The sequence below is a fragment of the Protopterus annectens genome, chromosome 14.part0 (genome assembly GCF_019279795.1).
Source record: "Protopterus annectens isolate FY-2018-M chromosome 14.part0, PAN1.0, whole genome shotgun sequence".
In the NCBI taxonomy this organism is placed as follows: domain Eukaryota; kingdom Metazoa; phylum Chordata; order Ceratodontiformes; family Protopteridae; genus Protopterus; species Protopterus annectens.
The window spans coordinates 787,268,851-787,292,208 of record NC_056748.1 but is presented as its reverse complement, the minus strand read 5'-3'; the positions used below and the strand labels follow the sequence as shown (position 1 = coordinate 787,292,208).

The 23,358-nt window shown below is 39.2% G+C and overlaps 1 protein-coding gene across 7 annotated transcripts in view; it reads left to right on the top strand.

The window, feature by feature from the left end:
• The window catches only part of PAX2 (paired box 2), a 798,928-nt gene that overhangs the window by 628,770 nt on the left and 146,800 nt on the right, over positions 1-23,358 (top strand). For all 7 annotated transcript variants that reach the window (XM_044056534.1, XM_044056533.1, XM_044056535.1 and 4 more), the window contains exons 7-8: positions 19,230-19,405; positions 21,258-21,384. In XM_044056534.1, the coding sequence (XP_043912469.1) occupies positions 19,230-19,405; positions 21,258-21,384 (303 nt within the window). The remainder of the gene's footprint in view (positions 1-19,229; positions 19,406-21,257; positions 21,385-23,358) is intronic.

Sequence of the window (23,358 nt, the reverse complement as noted above, 5' to 3'; positions counted from 1 at the left end):
TTTGTGCTTTATTTAATTAGCGCACTGTCCGTTGTCGGTATATTTTCACTTCTAAATATTTCGGTCCTCAGTTTAATTATCCAGAAATGTCGTTGGTTAGCCATCCGACTACTGGGATTCTGAAAAAACACAAAGATAAACACAGAGACAGGTCGCCGAGGTCCAAAGCTGCCGACAATGCTTCTCCTAAGCCAGTCGCCAGATGTCAGTAAAAGTTAATAATTGCATTACTTGTGGAAAGCAAATACCTCACAAAGATTTTCCTTCGTACTGTATTCCTTGCCTAGGCCCTGACCACAACGTACCTTGCTGTCGGTTTTGTGCTTTATTTAATTAGCGCAATATCCGTCGTCGATATATTTTCACTTCTAAATATTTCGGTCCTCAGTTTAATTATCCAGAAATGTCGTTGGTTAGCCATTCGACTACCGGGATTCTGAAAAATGCAAAGATAAAGACAGAGACAGGTTGCCGAGGTCCAAAGCTGCCGACAATGCTTCTCCTAAGCCAGTCGCCAGTTCGCCGGTACTCAGTGAGGTGCTTTTGCAGCCCCTGATACCCGCTACTTCTGACTCGCAGGCCTCTACTGAGACCCATTCAGAGTCCCATATGCCGCGAGATGCTTCAACTGTGGAACCTGCGGATGTCTCTACCTTGGATGGGTCTGGAGCCACTGTGCAGGCACCGGCTTCTGAGGGTGTATTCAGGCCTACGGACTTGCATATTAAACTGATGCCTCCTTCTTCATTTAGGCCAAAATCTCAAACAAAGCCTAAGAACACCGATGCCCAGGCTGCATGCTCAGGCCTCTATGCCTAAAAAACAAATGATAAGAATGGCTGAAGATCTTATAACTCTAATCAGGAGAAGCCAGCCTCCCCCTTCTAAGAGACTTAGGACTGAAGTTGTTTATGAAGCTTCTGAACAGGATTCTGATTTTTCTGATTCTTCTGATTATCTGGATTAGCCCTTATCTACTTATGAGGATTCTGATGCAGAGGACTCTATTCCCTCTGCTTCCCCTCCAGAGGATTTTTCTTTTGGTGAGACCTTACATACTCTAAGGGAGCATTTCCACTGGGAAAGCCAGGATTTTTCTGATTCAAAAAAGAGTCTTAGGGATTTCTTACTCCTGCCTCAGCATAGGCCTTTAGCTATACCTCCAGTACTAGACATTGTTGATGATGCCTTTTCAGAATCTAGTTTGGCCCCTGATTCTTTGCCTCCTGCTCCCAGAAAAGCTGACAGATATTACAGGGTTCCTGATTCTCACAAGTTCATTTTTAAAAATCCTATTGCAAATCCAGAGACTATTTCACAGGGACCCAAGGGCATTAAGGCTTCTACTGCTAAAAATCCTACCCCCTCTGATAGAGACTCCAGGGCGTTGGATAGATGGGGTAAGAAAGTTTACACTTCTGCAACCGTGGCCATTAGGGCTTTAAACTGCCAGTTTCATATGTTAAAGTATCAACAACATGTTATTGGATTGCTTAAACAGAAATTGATGTTAATTCTTGACTGTGCTGAAAATAAAGAATTACAGGATTTAATGCATTCGGCTGAACAGGTTGGAAAACATACTTTGCAATGTGGATTTGATTAATTAGAGGCCTCTTGCAGGGCTGCTGTTACTGGGTCTGTGCTCAGAAGGCATGCTTGGCTTAAGGAGCAAGGTTTGCCTAATCATGTTAAAGCTAAATTATTGGATGCTCCCTTAAATCAGGACTGCCTGTTTGGCAAGAAGGCTGAGGAAGTTCTTAAAAAGATGGAAGATAAAACTAAATCTATGCAAACTGTTAAAGATTTCTTAAAAGTTCAACCTCCTAGATTTAGTAGGCACTGGCCCTCTAAAAATTGGTCCTTTCCAACCCCTTCCAGGTCTTCTCAAGCCAAACCCAGACACAGCAGAAACCCCAGGTTTCAGTCCCAAGGGACACACAAGACTAGGCAGTGGGGGGTTTCTGCACCCAAACATGGGAGTAGTAAGACTCCCCCCTATGGAAAACTGTCTCAATTACTTGCTTTTAAAACTTCCAAGCACTTCCCAACTGACTGCTCCTTTAGGCGGAAAGATTGGTCTGCAGGCTAAAAATTGGGAACTCATTACCCAGGACAAATGGGTTTTAAACATAGTGTCCCAAGGATACAGATTTCATTTCCACACGTTACCGGCACCAAGCGGGTGGCCAGATCTACCTCCAAATCAGTGGGCAGAGGCCCAAAATCAAGTACTCTCTCTCTTAATCATGGGGGCTATTCAGTTGGTACCAGAAGAGGAAAAGGCACAAGGTTTCTATTTGAGACTTTTTCTGGTACATAGAAAAGGCAGTACATGGCATCCTATCCTGGACCTTTGTATTCTAAACACCTTCCTGGTGATTCCAAAATTCAAAACGTTGACTCTTCACCAGCTGTTTCCTATGCTAGGCAAGGATGCATGGTTGGCAACACTAGACTTAAAAGAAGCATACCTGCACATCCCTATCAGGGAGTCTTGCAGAAGATACTTACACTTCAAAGCAGGCTACGTGCACTATCAGTTCTCTGCACCGTCCTTTGGCTTATCTACTACTCCCAGGGTATTCAAAAAGTGCCAAGATCCAGTCATTACATTTTGCAGGCAAAGAAATATTCAAGTATACCCATACCTGGATGATTGTCTAATTCAGGCAGGAAGCAAGGACATTCTTTTGAATCATCTGACCTTTGTTCAAAGGGTACTGACTTGTCCGGCGTTCACCATAAATGAAAAGAAATCCCACCTGGTACCCTGTCAACAAATTATATTCCTGGGAGCAAGCTTGAATTTCCTAGATGGCTTTCCTCACGCCAGAGAAACGGATTCATTTGACAACTTACTTCAAACAAGTGGCCACAAAAACCCAGCTATCTACAAGGCAAATACTGCAAGCTTTGGGGTTCATGGCCTCCTGCATTCTTCTAATTCCATATGCAAGGCTGCATATGTGAAAACTACAATGGTATCTCAAAAGCCTATGGTGTCAACATTCACAGGATCTAGAAGCAAGGATTCTTATCATACCTTGCCTACGCTTAGATTTCCTTTGGTGGGCAGAGGCCTGCCACCAAAACAGGGGACTACCATTCACATTACCCACTGCCACCCAAATCTTAACAACAGATGCATCAGACTATGCATGAGGGGCTCACCAGGGCAAATGGAACCCAAGTCAAATGTACCTGCACATAAATCAGAAGGAAATGTTAGCTGTACAAAATGCTCTGACAGCCTTCAAGGACCACATTCTTCCAGGACAACTAATGGTAAAGACGGGCAACACCACTGTCATGTGGTGGTAAAGATGGACAATACCACTGTCATGTGGTACATAAACAAGCAGGGGGGTACACATTCTTACCCCCGCTGCAGACTAGCCATGGCATTGTGGAACACAGCCTGAGCTACCAAGTGAATCTACAAGCTCAATTCCTGCCAGGAAAACTAAATACACTGGCAGACGGACTAAGCAGAAACCTCATTGACCCACAAGAGTGGAAACTGGAACCAAGGATTTTCAACAAGTTGACAAGCAAATGGGGGAGCCCAGATATCGACCTGTTTGCCTCCACCCAGAACCATCAACTAGACAAATTTTGCACAAGGATTCCCCACAAGCTAGCTTGGAAAGTGGATGCTCTATCCTTCAGCTGGAAAAACCTATCAGTTTATGCCTTTCCTCCACTGCCTCTGCTCTCCAAGGTACTACTAAAGATCAAACAGAACAAGCCAAGGACGATTTTAATTGGACCAGACTGGCCTCGCCAACACTGGTACCCACTCTTGCAAGTGTGTCACGCTTGGCTCCATGGCACCTGCCTCAGACTCCTTCCCTGTTGTGTCAGCAGGAGAACCAGATTCTGCACCCTCAGCTGCAAACCCTGAACCTAGCAGCCTGGCTAATTACCTAATCTCTCCTTTACCATCCCTCAATAAATCAGTGATGGATATCATTTTAGAGGCAAGGAGGCCTAGTACTAGAAAATCTTATGCCACAAGATGGAAAAGATTCTGTGCCTGGGACTAATCTCAAGGAATGAATGCAGCAGTGCCCAATTTACCTCAAATTCTACAATACTTGACTGAGATGCTTCATAAGGGCTTGTCTTTTTCCTCCATCAAAATTCATGCCTCAGCCATTTCAGTTCATTATTGCACAGAGCCTCCCCTCTTCTCTCACCCACTGCTCAATCAGTTCTGCAGAGAGGCCAAAAATTTAAGGCCACCCATGAGAGCTCCAACTCCAGCCTGGGATCTTAACTTTGTCTTGGAGAAACTCACTCCTCCTCCTTTCGAGCCAGCTGCTACTGCAGATTGAAAATTTCTTTCCTGGAAAACAGCTTTTCTTTTAGCAATCACTTCTGCAAGAAGGGTATCTGAATTCCAGGCCCTTATGGCAGTGGACCTTTCATCATCTTTCATGCAGACAGGGTGTCCCTCAGAACCAATCCCTCCTTCATGCTCAAGGTGGTATCCAGTGTGGCTCTTAATCAGTCCATTCATTTGCCTACCTTCTTTCCTAACCCACAGAACAAAGGAGAATAAATACTGCACTCTTTAGATGTGCACAGACAGCTTAGATTCTACTTGGACAGGACTAAACCTCAAAGGAAATCTGAACAACTGCTGGTGGCATTTGCTGCAGGGACAGAGAGGAAAAGCTATTTCAAAACAAACCATTTCAAAATGGATAGGCCACTGCATTCATTTCTGCTATAAGCACCATGGAAAACCTATCCCACAGGGCATCAGACTCCATTCAACCAGGGCTGCATCTACCTCTACAGCCTTTCTCAGGGGGTGTCTCTACTAGGGACATCCTAGAAGCTGCTACCTGGAGTTCTGTACATACTTTCACCAAGCATTACAATTTGCCATTTTTCTCTAAATCCAGAGCTGGTTTTGTCACTGCAATCCTGCAGGGCCTTGTAGCTGGTCCTAATTCTATTTAAATTCCTCCTCCCGTCCTTAGCTTTGGGAATCTGCCCAAATGTAATGACTGCAACAGTGAAACATGAAGAACATAGTACAGTTGTGTACACTTACCATAATTGTAGATGTTCACTGTTGCAGTCCTGGTTACCCTCCCTCCAGCCCCCTTTCTTCTTTTGGCTATACCTCTACTCTCACTTACTATGCTCTAAAAGCTTTTTGGTGTATTTGCTTTTTTGTTGGAGGTATATCCTTGTATTTATAGATTTGATTGCTTCCCATTAGGGGGTACCTGACATCGGGGGCAAGACAAACTGATGTAATGGTGTCAGCTGCATGTTTTATACTCCTGATGACCTGACATCATGGAAGAAGGGACAGCAACCGATGCAGGACCAAAGACTTTGTTAATCAGGCCAACTCAGGGCTACTGCAAGCAGATAACCAAATGTAATGACTGCAACAGTGAATAAACGCAAGCATCTACATTTGTGGTAAGTGTACATAACTGTACTTTCCTGACCCAGAGACTCCCCAGACTCTGAAATAGACTGCCCATACATGTCAAGCAGAGCACCTCTTTGGCCCTCTTCAAAGGGAACCTTGACAATTGGATGAGAGAAAGGAAATTCACCCGGGGGATCATGTCAGTCGCCCTGCTAGACAGGGGTCCAGGGAAGTAAGTAGTGTGGGAAGAAATAGCCAGGGAATTGTTATGGCTAGGCTTGTATAGGTCCTAGGGCCGATAGCCTAGTACCAACCTATGAACCTATGAACATTTTACGTCATGTAAGCTATGCATGTTCCCTTGGATTTTGGCACTCAACAGCACAGCTACATGAGGCAGATAGCATGGAATATCTGCATCTTCATTTCCGTAGGTGTCATCATGCACTACTACATAAAACCCATATTCTTTAAAGAAATGTTAACTGTATATACTTTAGTCAGTACCTCAAAAATACATGCACGCCACTGGAAGGAAACAACCATGGCATTGTCTATGTACCTACCTTACCAGTTCGATAAAAGTGTTACATAAGTTCAAAATGGATATGGTTACCTGGTTATCCTGAGAAGAGTATTATTCTAAAACTCAATGAAAGAAAATATTGTAATATCAAAGTGTATGTGCACTATTATGTAAATCTATGATTTGTATGTTTTATGTATTTTACAGAAAACAAAACCACTTATAATTTATAATTATATCATTCTCATAATTTATAATTTATTTTTTATAATTTATTGTGTACTTAAGCAAGCACCTTTGCAGCCCCCTCTGCTGCAACATACATGCTAAGTAAATGGTTAACGTTTGAATTAAAGTGGAAACAAAAATATTCAGTTTTTTTTTCCAAGACAGCATAGTCTTTGCTGAGGTTTAATGTATTTAAGTAGCAGGTAACATGGAGGGGCAGTGGTTTAAGTTGTCTAGTACTTCAACTATGTTTGACTTTTCAGTTTGGACTGTATGCCAGTTGTTTATGTCTACCAGGGAAACAACCATCTATACATCTTTGGAATTTATAAAACTTAACACTAACTTTCTACTGAAAAATAGTGATGCACCTGCATTTTTATCTTGTCAAAGAACACAAACAGAATAAGATCTATAGGGAAAAATAGCAGCTTGCAGGTCTCAGTAGTATAAATACCATACTAAGTGCTAATATAATTTTCTAGACTGTTTTGTGATGTTGTGTATTTTAATATTGTGTAATGTGTTGAGTGGTCTGGTAATACAGCATCTGTGTAATTTTTTACAACAAACACAAAGCAGCAGTGCCATTAAGTTTTTGTGTAAGTCAGGATTATTTATTATGCAGTTACAATGAAATGAAGGTATAAAAGTTAAACCTTTGTTTCCCCAAGGAGTTATGATTATCTGTTGTGAAATATACTGTTGCACAATAATGGTAATACGTGATACGTTAGCGCAAGATTTTCATGTGATGCATGTTACCTGTTTCCATTTCAGTTGTTTAGTAAGTTTACTGTGCAGTGATCTACAGGACTAGCAAATAACATGAGGATTATATTACAATAACTCTTTGCACATTATGTGTAATGAACAAGTTAGAAATAGCATTGCTATAAAGTAATAGTGCCAGAAAGTGCAAATTCTGCTTCAAGCCCTGCTTAGGTCTCTTATTCATATGTGAATGTTTCTCTAAATGTGCAAGGCAATTCTTTCTTGATCTAAGCTTCTTATTAAATGTATGTTATTTATTTTTAAGCTCCACCATTGATAGCAAGGAGCATGATATACGCTGTGTAGGTAACAAAAGTACTATGTGCGTGTATATGAGTGTGTCTACGTGTGTGTCTGTTGTCTCTTGCTACGGATTATCTGTGATGTCATTAAAGTGCAATAAAATTGTAGTGATATGCTTAAGTAATATGTTTCTCCCACACCAGTTGTGAAGGTATTAATATATATGTAAACAATAAAAAATATCATAGCTATTACCATACTGCAATGCACAAGTCCAACAGATGACTGCACTGAGAACCTGGGAATGTATCAGCTTTCAGTACATAGATCAGCACAGGTCACTGCAGTTCTAAAATACCATGTTTTTGTAATGCAGACATTCTGTTTTCGGGGGGACCTAGTTTAGGTATTCACTGAATTTACTTTATACATTCTTTTAGTCAGTCAGATGCCTTGTTACTTTTTAACCCATTTTATATAGATGCACACACTGTTATATTAAAAATAGTATGCATTTTGACTAAGTCAGCTTTGTAGAAGCAACACTGCTCAAGCAGTGCTTGGAGTCCAGGTAGATTTAATAGAATATACATTCACCTCTGAATGCATTGTTCAGTGTAGTATACCTACTGTGTGTACAGATATATTTATATATTTACTTCCTTCCTTACAAATTTGCTAACCAATATAAATTTGTACAAATCATGAAACTGAAGCGTAGAAATAAAAAGAAAGACAAAATGTATAGAAAAGGTATTTGAAGGATATTATAAGCATAGGCTAGAATATATGGAAGTCATTAGATTACAAAGTAAAATTTGCTTTAACAAAGTACAGTATGTGCATTCAGAAGTGAGAGTCATAGGACAAGACCTTCTGTTTAATTTATGAAGTAAGAATTTATTGGTTTTAGTCCGTTGGTAGGAGAGTTGTAGCTACTAACCATGAACACTTTGCTTGTTTGTTGAGGTCTTGAGTTCTTTCCTGAAAGTAAGGAAGGAGATGGTGTCACTTACTTGGGGATGAAGTTCTAAATTCTGGGATCCATAAAAAAGAAGGGTCTAACTGTTTTAGTTTGGAGTATGGTGCCATCAGATTGGGGATAGAGGTAAAAAGGTATTTGAGACTGTATGGCAGTTGCCTTTCTAAAAGTCTATTGTCAAAGAAGGGAAAGTATTCTCTACAGATAATTTTGAAGATCATGCAGCCAAGCAGAAGAATGATTCTTTGTTGGATGGCTAGTCATTTTGGCATTGGGAAGGGTAGCACATTTTTTTTTCTCTTATGGGTAAGAGGATAATTACTTTGAATATGTTTTTTATGGTTTGGAGCTGAGTTAGACGGTACTCTAGCCATAACTCAAGATGTGTGTAGAATGTCATTTTCTAGTGACTCATTATTACTGACAGTAATGCTCCAACTGAAAGATAGTTTATTAGGTCTGTGAAGTGTTCCAAACAGCAGAGACAATGCATGCATTTTCAGAACTTGTTTGCTTGATAACCCATAACACAATTTATAAATAAAGGGATCATCTTTTTTGTAACTGGAACCAAAAAGGTTGGAGCAGAATACAGTGGTGTGTGAGTGTGTGTGTGTGTGTGAGTGTGTGTGTGTGTGTGTGTGTGTGTGTGTGTGTGTGTGTGTGTGTGTGTGTGTGTGTGTGTGCGTGTGTGCGTGTGTGCGTGTGTGTGTGTGTGTGTGTGTGTGTGTGTGTGTGTGTGTGTGTGTGCGTGTGTGTGTGTGTGTCTGTGTTTTGTGCTCACAGATAATGGCTTTGCTCTTCTGATGCTGCTATGATTGTCCCTGTCAGTGTCATAATGACAGTGTCAAAAGCATTCATAGTTGATGAATTCTGTGGCTCCTGGATTAATGTTCTAGTACACATATAATAAGAAGAAATTCCTGGTATTCTGATAAGGTTTATAGTAGTTGTAATAAAGTAATGAAGGCTGAGAAGGGAGTCATGGTTTCGTCCAAAGCAAACATGTTCAGATCAGATATGTCTGGAAAAGAGTGCTTTTTCGTTTAGCTGGTCACAGAGGAGTATCATGTGCTGCTATACCTGTGCCCTACAGTAGTCCTGACTTTGTTTCTCACAACTGAATTTTACCTTCTGTGTAAAGTTGAACAGGTTACTTATCCATGCATTACTCAAAAACTGAAATGCGTGTCCAGTGGACTTACCCATTTAACAAACAACTTGCTCTTATAATTCACCGAATAAAGAGAATGACAAATATTCAGTGCTGGTGCCCAAACCTAATAATTCTCTTCTTTTCTAAGCACCGGTGACCCCAGAGATGATTGCAGAAAACATTGTGTGTGGTGTGATGTAGCTCTGTAACATGTAAGGTAGTGGGCTTGCCACAACATGAGGCAATATTTTTAGCAAATGTCCATTCTCAAAATTCTTTCTTCATTTTTATTCAGTTGCAACTCAATAAAGCACTCAACATGTTAATATAAACACAGTTGTTTCCAGATTAGGAAAAAAAAACTACTGTTAACAGTTTTTCAGTGACAATTTAGAAGCACCTTTCAAATCTTCTGCACTGCTGAGCAGCCCTCTAGTATGGAGAAAGGGTGCCCATTTATGCTACTAGTTCGGCCATTGTTTAGGTCAACAAACATTCGGAGAAGTTGTAGTTACACTACTCTGAAGTAAGGTACAGTCATACTTCTCACTGTCTTGGCACATGAATTCTGGGCAAAGCCAAAAGTAGGGAGGGGGACAAAGGACCAAAATCAGGGACAGTTTTTAAATATTGCTGTTATAAATGTATTTATTTTATTTTATGCTTGTTTGCTGGGATGGTCCCACTGGATGTGGGTCCTTTTTCAGTGGAGGCCTGGGGAGAAAAGCTCCACATAAACAATTACATAGACAGTAATCAATGTTTAACATAGACAGTAGCAAATAAACAATGTTTACAGAATAACAGTATAACATAACATTACAATCTTGACTTGACATTGGTTCCTTGGGATATTTAGTACATTATACAGTAATCACCTGGTTTGCAACATTCATAGTAGTAAAGCAATGACAAGTAAATGCAGTAAATCTGTGATGACAAATACTCTAGTGAACAGATAGTTTAGCATAAGGCTTAACATTGTAAGATGTCTTGTACAAGTTTTTGTCTTCAATTTATACACAATGATAAGTGCACATAGTGGTGCAGTGCTGATAAAGAACTACTGTTTGGTATGTGGCCTAACAATACGTAATGTAACTAGATCTATTTCTTTTAACAGGTACTGGCATTGCTCTTCAGCATCTGCCAGTCAGTAACATGGTGGAGTGAAGTAGCTGAGTAGAATTGTAGGAGATGTGAGGAGTATAGTAGAATGGAATGGAGGGGAACTGGTGGATATATATAGATAAAGTAATAGATTGAGAGAGGTGTGTGTGTGTGTGTGTGTGTGGGGGTGCTTGCATTAACCTGGGCTGTTGCAGTTGCAGAGCCAAGAGTTCATGAAATGGGTTTTTAGGGACCTTTTAAATTCATTTGTGGAGGACATAGCTGTGATGAAAGGGGGAAGTTTATTCCACTGCTTGGCTATTGCATTAGAGTAGAGGGATGAGCCAGCGGTATTGTTATGTTTAGATACTTTGAGGAGTAGTTTGTTGTTTGAGTGGAGATTTCCAGTGGACGAGTAAGGTATTATCAGGTCTTGAAATGAAGGGGAGTTTGGGGATGATATAATGCTTGAGTGCTACACAATGATGGGATCTATAGGAGCAGTTAGTGGCGAATTTGGCATTTTTATTATAGCAGGTTTGTAGTTTAGTTAATTCTGATTTTCTAAGATTGGTGAGGACTGGGGAGACATATAGTAGTGTAGAGATAAGATGTGTACAGGCAATTGTGGCCTTGAAGTGTTTGTTATGAACTGTTTGTTCCTATATAAGATACCTAGTTTTTTATGGACCTTATTTATGGTGAAAGAGATATAGGTGTCAAACCTCATGTTACAGTCAATCACGACCCCACATAGCTTAGTATGGGTAACGGGAGATATGATAGTCTTGTTATGGGACTGCATGTTAAAAGAGAGGTCGGGATTGTTATGTTGTGTGGTTCGGAAGATGTTAAGCTTTGTTTTGTTTTGGGTTAAGTATTAGCGGGTGTTCAGTTAGCCATGATTCGACAGAGAGAAGGGGTAGTTGAGTTTGATTGTGTAGTTCCTGTGGGGAGGAGGAGGCGCAGAGTAATGTTGAGTCATCCGCATATTGGATGACTGTGGAGTGGAGAGTAGAGGTGTAGAGGTTATTGGCGAAAATAGTGAACAACAGAGGTCAAAGAATGGAGCCCTGTGGAACTCCTATTGTTACTGGGAGGAGGGGTGATAGCTGTTGGCCCCACTTTACTGCCTGCTGTCTCTCTGGTAGATAATTATAAAACCATGTTAGAGCGGCCTGGCCGAGATTAAATTCTGATAGAGCATTTATTAGCTTGTTATGACTGACGATATCAAAGGCCTTGGCGAGGTCTAGGAAGATAGCTGACATGTATTTACCATTGTTTCTATAGCTGTTAACTATGTGGGCGAATGACATGAGATCTGTGGTTGTGCTATGGTGAGATCTGAACCCGTGTTGAGTGCTGGTCAGCAGATTCTGTGTGTTGAGGTGTTCCATAGTTTGTAAGTGAATATACCTTTCTAGTATTTTTGAGGGGGGGGCAGTATGGCTATGGGTTGGTAATTTGTTAGTTCGTTTGAGTTGCCTCCTTTATGAAGGGGAATAATATGTGATATTTTCCAGAGGTCTGGGATTATTTTTTCAGAGATGGAGCAGTTGATAAGGATGGTGACCAGGTAAGCTATTGCGTCAGCAGCAATTTTTAAAAATTATGCTGGGAGTTTGTCTGCAGCCAGAGTGGTTGGTTTTAGCTTTTTGAATATTTTTTTAATCAGGCTAACAGACACTGGTTGAAGGGTGAAGCTGTCTTCATTAGTATGGGGTTTATGCTCTACATCAGGGACGGGACGTTTCAGAATTTGCTAGTGCCAGTATGGATTCAGTAAAAAATATATTAAATTGGGTTGCAATACTAGTTGAAGTGTCTGTAGTAGTGGGGGGAGGGGTTTGGACTTACCTGGTTGGAGGACATTATTGGTAGCTGTCCAAAGCAATCTAGGGTTATGCCGATGTTCTATTTGGATGTTATTGTAGTAGTTTATTTTGTCTGCTTTGATGATTTTTTTGGCTTTGTTTCTTAGTTCTAGGTATGTTTGTTTTGACTGAATTGTTTTTTCTTTGTTGAACTTAAATCAGGCTTTATCTCTTGCAAGAAGCAGAGACCTGGTTTCCTTGGTCATCCAGGATGCAAATTTAGATTTGATTCTAATGGTTCTAGGAGGGGCATGGGTGTTTAGTATGTGTTTAGGAATGTGGAGTAAAGTATTTAGTGGCTTCGTTTAGATTGAGTTGCTTGATGGGCTTCCAACTGCAGGGTTTTAAAGCTGAGATGAAGTTGGCTGGGATGGAGTTCTTTTTTTTCCACGTTTGTCTCTCTTTCTCCCTAAAGTACCCTGCTCCCCATTGCACTGTTCCTGATACAGTCTCTAAGAACCTACCTACCTGGTGGCAAAGGACCCTATCAAAATACCCACAGTCTCATCTAACCGCCTTATTTTCCCTGCACCCTCTCTCAAGGAAGCAAGAAAGTATGTGGTTGTCCAAGTCCTACTTGTAAAGCTCACTACCGTGTACTATTGCTTCAGAGGTTCTAAAGTACGCTACAAGCCTGAATAGCCAGCAGCCTTTACCCCCGTCCTATCTACCCTGTATCCAACAAACCTCTTCTAATTTATAATAACCCCTTTACTAGCTATCACTCCTTCCCTAGTTCTAAACCAGCTAGCTCCCTTACAAACTTACCTGCAATACTAGATCTGCCCACTAGGTTGCACCCTTATCCCATTCTTTATCTCCTGCTTATCCCTCTGTATTTCTTCTGTAATTACACTACATCTCTTAAGTCCTAGACCTGCTCTTTTCTCACTTACCATTTACTTCCAACTGTCTACACCCACCTGCTTTTTTCTCATAGACTTCTGTTTTATCTCTGATCTTTCCCACTCCTGACTTGCCTAACTTTCCTTCAGTTACTAGCATTGTTGATAGTTTCTTCTCTAGCTTCTCTTTCACTTGTCTCTACCCGCTCTGTTCGCCCTGCTGGCTCACTCTGCTCCCCTACCCTACCTCCAAATTCCACACACCCCCAGGGGGTCCTACTGTTATACCATCTAACCACCCCCCTTCCCTCTTCCACCAATCACAAACCCTTCACCACTGGCCACTCCAGTTCCCTCCTTTCACTTACCACTCCCTATCTCTCCCACCACACCCTCCACCTATTCCTTTCCACACCTAGTATACCTACGAGCCTATATCAACAACCTAACAACTTACCCTTCCAGATGTATAAGCTACCCACCCCAGCCCTCTTACAGAGGTTACTCATACTTACACCTCTACCACCTCTAACTTTAGCTTACCTGCTAACCTCCTATGAACACCCATTATATCCACACCTTCTCTACCTCAATAAGCTATCTACCTCTCCTTCTCTACCTATTTTCACTAATCATGTTAACATAACATCTACACCCAGCTATCTACTAGAAAAATACCATAGGATAGCCCACATTAGATATGACTCTCCCAATCCCAGAAAATCTCTACCTCTATATAGTAAATTCCCAAATCCTAGACTTCAAACATTACTCTTCTCTTTAAAAGATGGAGACATTCACCCAATCCCAGGCCCAACAACTGCTACTACCACTCAAATCCTCAACCCTAACCCCTCTACTATCCATTCCCTTATCAAACCACCTAACTCACTCTTATTAACTCACCTCAGCGTACGTAGCATTAGTAACAAAGTTGCACAACTCCATGCTCTCTTCGAAGTCTACTCCTTTGACATTCTTTGTTTAACAGAAATTTGGTTAAAACCTGTAACTAAAGACAATGAAGTCATCCCACCCAGTTATAATATTTTGTGACTTGACCATGCAACCAAAAAGGGTGGTGGTGTAGCTATCCTATTTAAATCTGGGTTACAAATTACTGCCTACGACTATAAACCACCTCAAGACTCCAACACTGAAATTCTTATTACCAAGCTTCAACTTAACACATTCAAATCCATCTATATTATCTGTATCTATCTTCCTCCTGGTAATAACATTGCCACCATAGAAAATATCCTTTGTTGGTTATCCCAGAATTTACCCCAAGAAACCATAATCCTAGGTGATTTTAACATTGATTGGAAGTGTTGTAGCAGTAACCACCCTACCAGCCACATTAACCTTTTTGTTTTTTCTCAAACCATTACCTCTCCTACCAGGATAAACAAGTCTAATAAGAAAGAAAATACCTTAGATTGGATTCTCATAAATAATCATCCCCAGACATATGAAGCTGGAACCCTCCCTGATGATGTAAGCGACCACTCACTAACCTACATCACCAGGCTTAAATCAAATCAACCTAATCCAATCATATCTAGGACAATTAGAACCAAGAAAAACTTCAACCCCGATCTCTTCCAGAGAGAACTAAGAGCATGTAACTGGTCTTCCTTTATATACCTCACACTGGAGGAAGCTGTTAATTACTTTAATTCTAACTTCCTAGTCATACTAGACCACCATGCACCAATCTGCCCTATTAGAATGAGAACTAAATCTGCCCCATGGCTTTCAAAAGAAACCAGACAAAAAATCCATCTCAGTAATAAATACTGGAATACATATCATTTAACTAAAAACCCAGTAGACCAACAAAACTTCAGACAGCTGAGAAATGAAACAAAAAAAGCTATGTTGTCTGACAAAAGAAACTACTACCTACAATTCCAGCAGACTCACCATAATAAACCACAAAAGTTCTGGGCGACTATTAATCAATAATTACACCCAGGTCAGTCCATCACACCAAACCCACAAGCACAGACCAGGAGAATCCCAAGCAGACTGCTAATTCCTTTAATACCTTTTTCACTGAGGTCATTCAAACTCTTGCCAGTCAGTTATCTACTCAGAACTTAACTATATCTAACTCTAACTCTAACCCATCCCCTCCATTTCTCTTCCAACCAGTCCCAACAACATATATTCTTACCCTTATCCAAAAACTGAAACCGTGCACTCCTTCAGCAGACCAACTACCTGCTGAATATCTACAAAAAGCAGCCAGATCCATCGCCTATCCCATTTCTATTCTCATCAATAGAACCATCAATGAAGGACACATCCCTAAAATCTGGAAAGTATCCCATATTATCCCCCTTCACACGGGTGGGAACTCTACTGAACTCTCCAATTACCATCCCATAGCCCTATTTTCTCCCTTAGCAAAGATCATGGAAAAATGCATCCACTGACAATTGCTAGACCACCTAATCCAAAATAACTTACTTTCAAACTCTCAACATGGTTTCAGACCTTCCCACAGCACTACTACTTCCCTCCTTTCCTTTACTGACTGTATTAACAAAAACCGTAACCTCAATATGCTTTCCTCTGCACTGTTTATAGATCTGTCTAAGGCATTCGATTTGGTAAATCACCAGTTACTTATAAATATCCTCAGATCCCTGTCACTAGATGCACTAACTATAAAATGGTTCCAGTCCTACTTAGATAACAGACAACAGGCTGTACTTTGGCATAACATTCTATCTACCCATCTGTCCATTAACATTGGTGTTCCTCAAGGGTCCATATTAGGACCTCTCCTGTTTTCTATATTTATCAATGACCTTCACCTAGCAATCCCCCAAGCTACATGCATACAAGATGCAGATGATTCCACACTTATATGCTCAGCCACATCTATATCTGAACTTCACTCCCTTACCCAAAATGTGTTTGACACAGTTGAACAATGGTTTACACAGCGCTGTCTCCTTCTGAACCCCCAAAAAACTAAACTCCTCCTTTTTACTCCTACTTGTAAGTCCCCCTCAATAGACTTCACAGTAACATCCAGTAATGGTACTCTCATATCCCCAGATCCAGCTACCAAACTACTAGGTATCACCATAGATAACAAACTTAACTTCCAACACCCATATTAACAATACTCTAAAATCTGTTAATAGAAAACTAGGCTGTCTCTACAGGATCAAACCCTTCCTCTCTCCTGTAACTAGAATAACTATTGCTCACACCCATCTAATTTCTACTCTCCTCTATGCCTCACCCATATGTGCTAATCTCTCTAAAAACAACCTTAATAAAATGGAAAACTCCTACAATAGCATAGCCAGATTTGCTACAGGTAACCCTTTCAGAACCCACCACTGTTTTAATCTAAAGCAGCTAGGATGGCTTGAATTACAAAATCAGCTTAAATTCCACCAACTGACCATTGCCCATAAAACCCTTTACCAACATACCAGTACCCCTATACTATCTACCCTCATTAGCCCCTACAACAATCTAAAGACCTTACGATCATCACATAAACTTCTTGTAAATATTTGTAAATCAAACAACAGGGCTGGGGACTCTCTTTTCTCTAATACTGTTGGAAAATCCTGGAACCTTCTTCCTAACGAACTTTCCTCTCTTCCCTCTGTATCACTCTTTAAAACCAAATTGAAACTTTTCCTCAGAACACACTGGTTGTGCCCCTGTACTAAACCTGACTGATCAACTAGCTCTTCTTACTTGGTTCAACCTACCCTCCTCTTCTCAGTAATCAAGTTCCTTATCTTAATAACAACTTACCTTGTCCTTCTATACTATTGCTTACATCTTACTATTACTTACATCTTCAGAATCTCATTAAGGAGACTACTTTTACTAATATATTGTATAATTTCAACTCCTACTTTTTCTTTATGACTATTTGTATACTAATATATTGTATAATTCAGCTGCCATCTTTTTCTTTATGATGTATTGCAACTACATTTTGTATTGTACTAATTGTATCTGTATATTTTGCACTATGTTATGAACAAATGACCTCTTTGATTATTCTCTGTACTGCACCTGCAATGTTCACTGTATACATTAATTTTTGTATATGTGATTTTGTTTGTTTCCTCGGAGCTTATCTCCCCGGGCCTCTACTGAAAATGGACATATATCCAGTTAGACTAGCCCGGCCAACAAATGTAAAATAAATAAATAGATTATTACATATTTGTTGATAGGTAGTTGGTTTCTCTAAAGTTGGTTGGTGTCTAATTATATAGGTAGGCATGTGGTCACTCAGGTTGTCAGATAGGCAGCAAGACTGACTTATCTGGGATGGTTTGTTTGTCAGTATCCAATCTGGGATAGACCGGCTGTGTGTTGCTTTGTCTGTTCTGGTGTTTTGATTACCTGGGTAAATCCATGGAGACTGATATGGGTAGTGGGTATAGTAGAGTGGCATTGTGACCAATCAATGTTAAAGTCCCCTAGAATAATGGTTTCTTGAGGTAGTGCCTCTGATGTCCAATGGAGTAGGTTTTCAAGGGTGGTTATATTGTTGTTACTGGATGAAAAGTAACATCCAATTAAGTTAATAGATTTTCTACTGTTAAGTTTTAGTTTAGAAAGCAAAATCTCAGCAGTATCTAGGGATGGAGTTGGTGTGTCTAGTGTTGTGATGTTTAGATGGTCTTTGAATAATATAGCAATGCCACTTCCTTTTTTGTTTATTCTGTCTTTGCGTAATAGGTTATAGCCTGGGACATTAATTTCATTATTGGTGGTGTCTGGCTTCAGCCAAGTTTCGATTAGTATTACTATCTCTGGTGAATATAAGGAAAGGTTAGCATGGAGGTCATGGACTTTGTTGGATACACTTCTAATATTAATATTAATATTAATATTTAGTAATAGTAGATCAGTTGTATTTCTGGAAAGACAGGGTGTTTTGTAAGGTGTATTTGTTGTGTGAGGGTTACTAGAAGGAGCAAAAGGGCCTGGGTTTGGGTGAATGTCTCTGCTGAGTGGATGCAATATGTGCAATTAATTTAATATATTTGGTGATATATTTATTGTATAGTAAGGATAGTTTGTTTGAGCAGGTGTATGGGAGGAGTTTTATTTCTATATTGTGATGGTATGAAGATGATATAATAATACATTTTGTATTAGCATGCATTTCTTTTAGTGTGTGAAGTTTGAAACTCAAAATACCTGTCATTATTGTGTGACTTCACTCCACAATGATTTGCCAGAAAACTGAAAAATTTGAGGAACAGATCAAAAATATAAAGGAAAAATCTGGACATTCTGCAAAACTATGGGAGAGTTGAGAGATATGGGTGCACTGCATATTCATGTAAGGGAGTTACAGCATAAAAAGAAATCCCTCATCTGATGTTCTCTAGATATCCACTCTTTCCGTTGTCTCTTATTGTTACCCCCAAAATGCATTTCAAGTTCCAATCTCTTACAGAAACCCAACCCCATCCAAGCCATTGGGTTACAGAGTCTACATCAACCGTTGGTAATACTAACTGTCGAGAAGAGGCAAAAGCAGGTTGCCAAGGTGGCTTGATGTCAAAAATGAAGTGAGGGGGACAGATGTCTGTGTTGCTGATACTTCTTTCTTTGAAGATTAATTTTATAGTTTTGTTTGTCTAGATTCTTGGCAGGTCATCAAGCACATTTTAGAAAAATATGAACATTTCTTTCTTTTCATCAGAAAATGGTTTTATGTTTTGCTAGTGTATTCACAGTCTTGTAGATGTGGAAACAGGTCTTAGAATTATTTGTACAGAAATGGCAAAAGTAGTTTTCACATTGTTTCCCTATTTTACTGGATTGCTGGTATAACCTGTATGCTAGTACCTTGTTTGTGTGTATGTTTCCATACCAAAAACTATGTAATCATTTCTAAAGGATTTTTGGTCCTCTCTTGGCAATATTTACAAGCATACTTCTCTCTCTTGTATATTGTATCGATAAATTTGTATATTTTTTATTGTATGAATGTTAAATAAAGACTAAGTAAATATGACCCACAGCTGGAAAAGCACAAAGTACTGAGGCATGTTTTATTTTGGTTTTATTTTTCGATAGATGGATCAGATGGCTCTGGCCCAAATGGAGAAACACAGAGTACTGTGGACACATTACGAAAGCATCTGCGTGCTGATGCATTTACTCAGCAGCAGCTGGAAGCTTTGGACCGTGTCTTTGAGCGCCCTTCTTATCCCGATGTCTTTCCTACAACTGAACACATCAAATCTGAGCAGGTTGGTTTCACTGCCACTTTGCTAATGTGATACATCCGCAAATGCAATTCTGTTCAGCAAGGTTGACTAAGAAGTTCCAGTCAAGGTGGCAGCCAAAAATGGGTTTAATGTATAATTTTTAAGTTGGTCAAGATTGAGCTAATCTGTATTAGATTGTTATCATGTACAGAAAACTTTTTCTTTTAAGGTACTTTAAATAAAAATATGGGATATAGCCTTTCAGATTGTTCTGTTTAAATTCTAAACATTACCAAATATTAGATACTGTTTATCTCATTAGAAAGTACGACTTTTAAATCTATTAGACTGCAGTTAACAAAATAACAGCAGAAAAAGTCCTATAAATTGTGTTTTCCTTTTTTTAAAGCTTGGGCTTATTGCAATAGATAACCTTTATTTACATTTATTAGACCATTAACCAATGAGAGACCATCCATTTTCTCCTGAAGCTCCCAACAAGGGCCAATAAAGCTAGGCAATAGTCTGATTTCATTTTAATTTCTCCAATCACTCTGTATTATGGCAGTGATAAATCAGAGGAAGGAAGGCAGCTTTCACCTCAAGTAGATGGGCCTAATTTGCAGCTAATTACAAAACTGATTTCTACAGAAAGATCAATACCGAAAGGCATTGAAAGTGACTAGAAATTGCCTGAGAGATAGGGAGAAAGAAGCAGAGAGATAGCTAGAAAAAGAAAACAGAAGTATACATTGAGAAAAAAGGACCAAGTTTAGTCCAGAAAATCAATTTTGATTTAACTGAATATTAATCAGGCCACTTTTCTTTTATTGTCTTGTAGTCTAAGTTCACAAAAGGTTGAAACATTATACTTGTGTCTGCCTTTATGTAATTTTAACAAAAGATGCAGTTTAAAGTCCAGTCTGTACACTGCCTGGCTCAGTAAGTATACCCCCTCCCATCCTTCAGTTTCCCATTTGGCACTCATTTCAGAATCTCTTGCCCGTCGTCACATAAAGGCAGAAAAGTACTCCATATTCAGAGGCATTTGGTGAGTTGGCTGGCATATGTAGTACCAAACAATCCCCGCAGATAATGAATGTTTGTTCAGGAGAAATAGAACACAAGCCAGGATCACTGGTTCATGCTTCAGAATGGGATAGAGTATAGGGGCAGTTTGGGTCAGAAAAAAAGAAAGCACTTTTTTGTGAACTTCAATGAAAAATTATTTTGTTTATGCTTATTGCCTGCCAGGCATAGCAGTTATGAAACGCTAGACTGGCCAGCATATCTCTCAGCCTCTTATACCAGGACATCTGGACAAAGCCATAAATAAGTTCCAAAAATATGGACAAATTTTAAATATTGCTCTTGCAAACTTAGAAAGTTGATAGAATAATATTTTTACATTAGCATGAATTTCCTGAAGGGTAAGAAGTCTGAAACTCAAATGTCTGTCATCATTTTCTGACTTTAATCTTTAATGATTTGCTACAAATTTGCCAGCAAAACCACAATTTTATATAAACGGATCAAAAATATGAGGCAAAAATCTGGACATTCTGCAAAAATCTTTATAGTTAAAAGGTATGCTGGCCAGATTTCACTCATCCTGCTAATGGTTGAGAGGTCATTGACAAATATTAATACAATATTTCATTATGAAAATCATAATTTAACCTTTTTCTTGAATATTTACTATTCTATATGGGCACAGATACATTTATTCTTTTATGATCCATAAGTATTGTAGCATTAGCCATGTGTTGCTTAGGTGTTAAGAATGCTTGCTTTTTATTCACATAATTTTTAAAAGCTGCATTTTTTAGTCAAGGCTCTTAAGCTGTAACACTCATGCATATACAAATGCTTAAATATTTTTTGTATTCTTTAGGCTAATGAATATTCTCTTCCTGCTCTGACTCCGGGACTAGATGAAGTTAAGTCAAGTTTATCAGCTGCCTCAAATCCAGACCTTGGTACAAATGTGTCGGGACCCCAGAGTTATCCTGTAGTGACAGGTGAAAAAAATGTTTCTGAATATCTATAAATTCTGATTGTTTCCTTTATATAATCTGAACCTAAACATTCTTGCTTTACAGTAGTTTCAGACTTTTGTTCTTTTCATGTAGAAGTCTGGGAGAGGGGGTGAAGAAAGCAAATGAGTAAGGAAAAGCAACATGACAAAAGGCTAAAAGGAAACAGAACATTGATTAATAGTACATTTGCCAAAGCTGTCTGTATAGGAATAGCAGGACTGGTTATATAATCCCACAGATTTTGGCCTATTCCTTTGGTGAATGAGAACTCTATGTGGCCCTGAAAGTGTAAGGAATGCTAGCTGCTGTCTATTCAAAACTCTTGTTGGAAAATAAGAACTTTATTGAGTTGGCATTTTATTCTGCAATCAGTTTTGTCAGCATATGCACGTTAATGTTTTGGCTATGCAATTTAGTCACAGTTTCCTGTAGATGTAGTTGTATAAACACAGGGTATTAATTGCTCCAGTAGGTGACAGATTTCTTCAAGTTGCATGGTTTGGCTGTGTGCCCTGTTTACTTTTTTATTTAGTTGTTAGATGGGATATTTTGCAGACACCTTAATGGTTATGTACATCAGCTGGGTACGACAAGTCGACAACCGGTTACCTATTATATTCTCGAAAGCCGACAATGTTGAATCTGGCATTGTCGACACGAGAATAGCGAAAGTGCAAAATGTTGAACGGGGTAAACGGAAATCTCCGTAAGGGGAGATTTCCATTTACTTCAATGTAGTGCAGTCTCGGAGTTGGTATATTTAAGTAGCGGGGGTGTGGGCATTTTTTTTTACATTTATTTTTTCTGAACATTCGAAATTTTAATGGTTTAATCATTAAAGGCCGACCTTTAGTGATTCGCACCATTAAACTTTTGATGTTCTAATATAGACCCACGACAACCCTGTGTTTCTAAAGGTTAGCCAAACAGTCCACTTATGCTATGCTGACGAGGTCAGAAGAAGACTGAAACTTGTATGTCCACAGCTAGTGGGATTTAGCTTTATTGGCCTGAATTTTGTCCTTTAATATACTTAAAAAAAAGTCATGGGCATTCAGAACTGCCATATAGCTGAAACACCTGATGTCCTAAAGGGGTTAATTGCATATATCCCATTATCTTTTTTATAAGAAGTTTTAAGGAATCACACAGTGAAAACTCTAGATAGGTTAGGATTTTCTTGTAACGTTTTACTTCAAGTTGTATTAAAGGAAAACTCCACCTTAAACCTCAAAAATGTGTTTTTTTCATTGTATCTTTGTTTTCTGAGCTATTTTAATGCCTCAAAATCACTCCAAGTGATTCTTTTATGATTTTAATGTTTCCCTCAAAATGACGGATGATGGGGCCTGTTCTTTTCTCATGCCATTAAGATAGAATGGCAGGACTGTAAAGCATTATCATCTAAAGACACCTTCTGTAACAGAGCTACTTCTATGTTTCCTGACATAGCCTCATTTATGTGTCTGTCAGAGCTTATTCTATGCTATAATAGCTGTTAGCTTCTTCCAGCAAAAGAAAGTAGGTAAATAGCAGGCTTTTGTAAAGTTATTATTTTGTAGTTCTAAAAGACTTGACAGACCTTCTCCCCACACTCTCATACTGAGATGTAAAACTCTCACTGCAGCAAATGATCCTTGTTGTACATTTACAGGTGACAAGTAGTAGGACTTCAAACTAAGTCTGTCTCCTACTTCCAAATGCCTTTGTTTGGAAGTTTTTTTCTATCTCATGAATGATGCAGAATAGTTTCTTAATTATTTCTGTCATGTTCACGTTACCTTTTTTCTCTTTCATATTTATTTATACTTCTGTAACCAGGAAAGTGAACTGGTCCCAGTACCCTTTTCAGCCACAATTCAGGCTACATTGGCAAAGATAATAACAAGTAATAAATGCACTTAATGCAAAGAAAAAAAATACTGACATAAAGACATTGACAAAGGTTGCATGTGC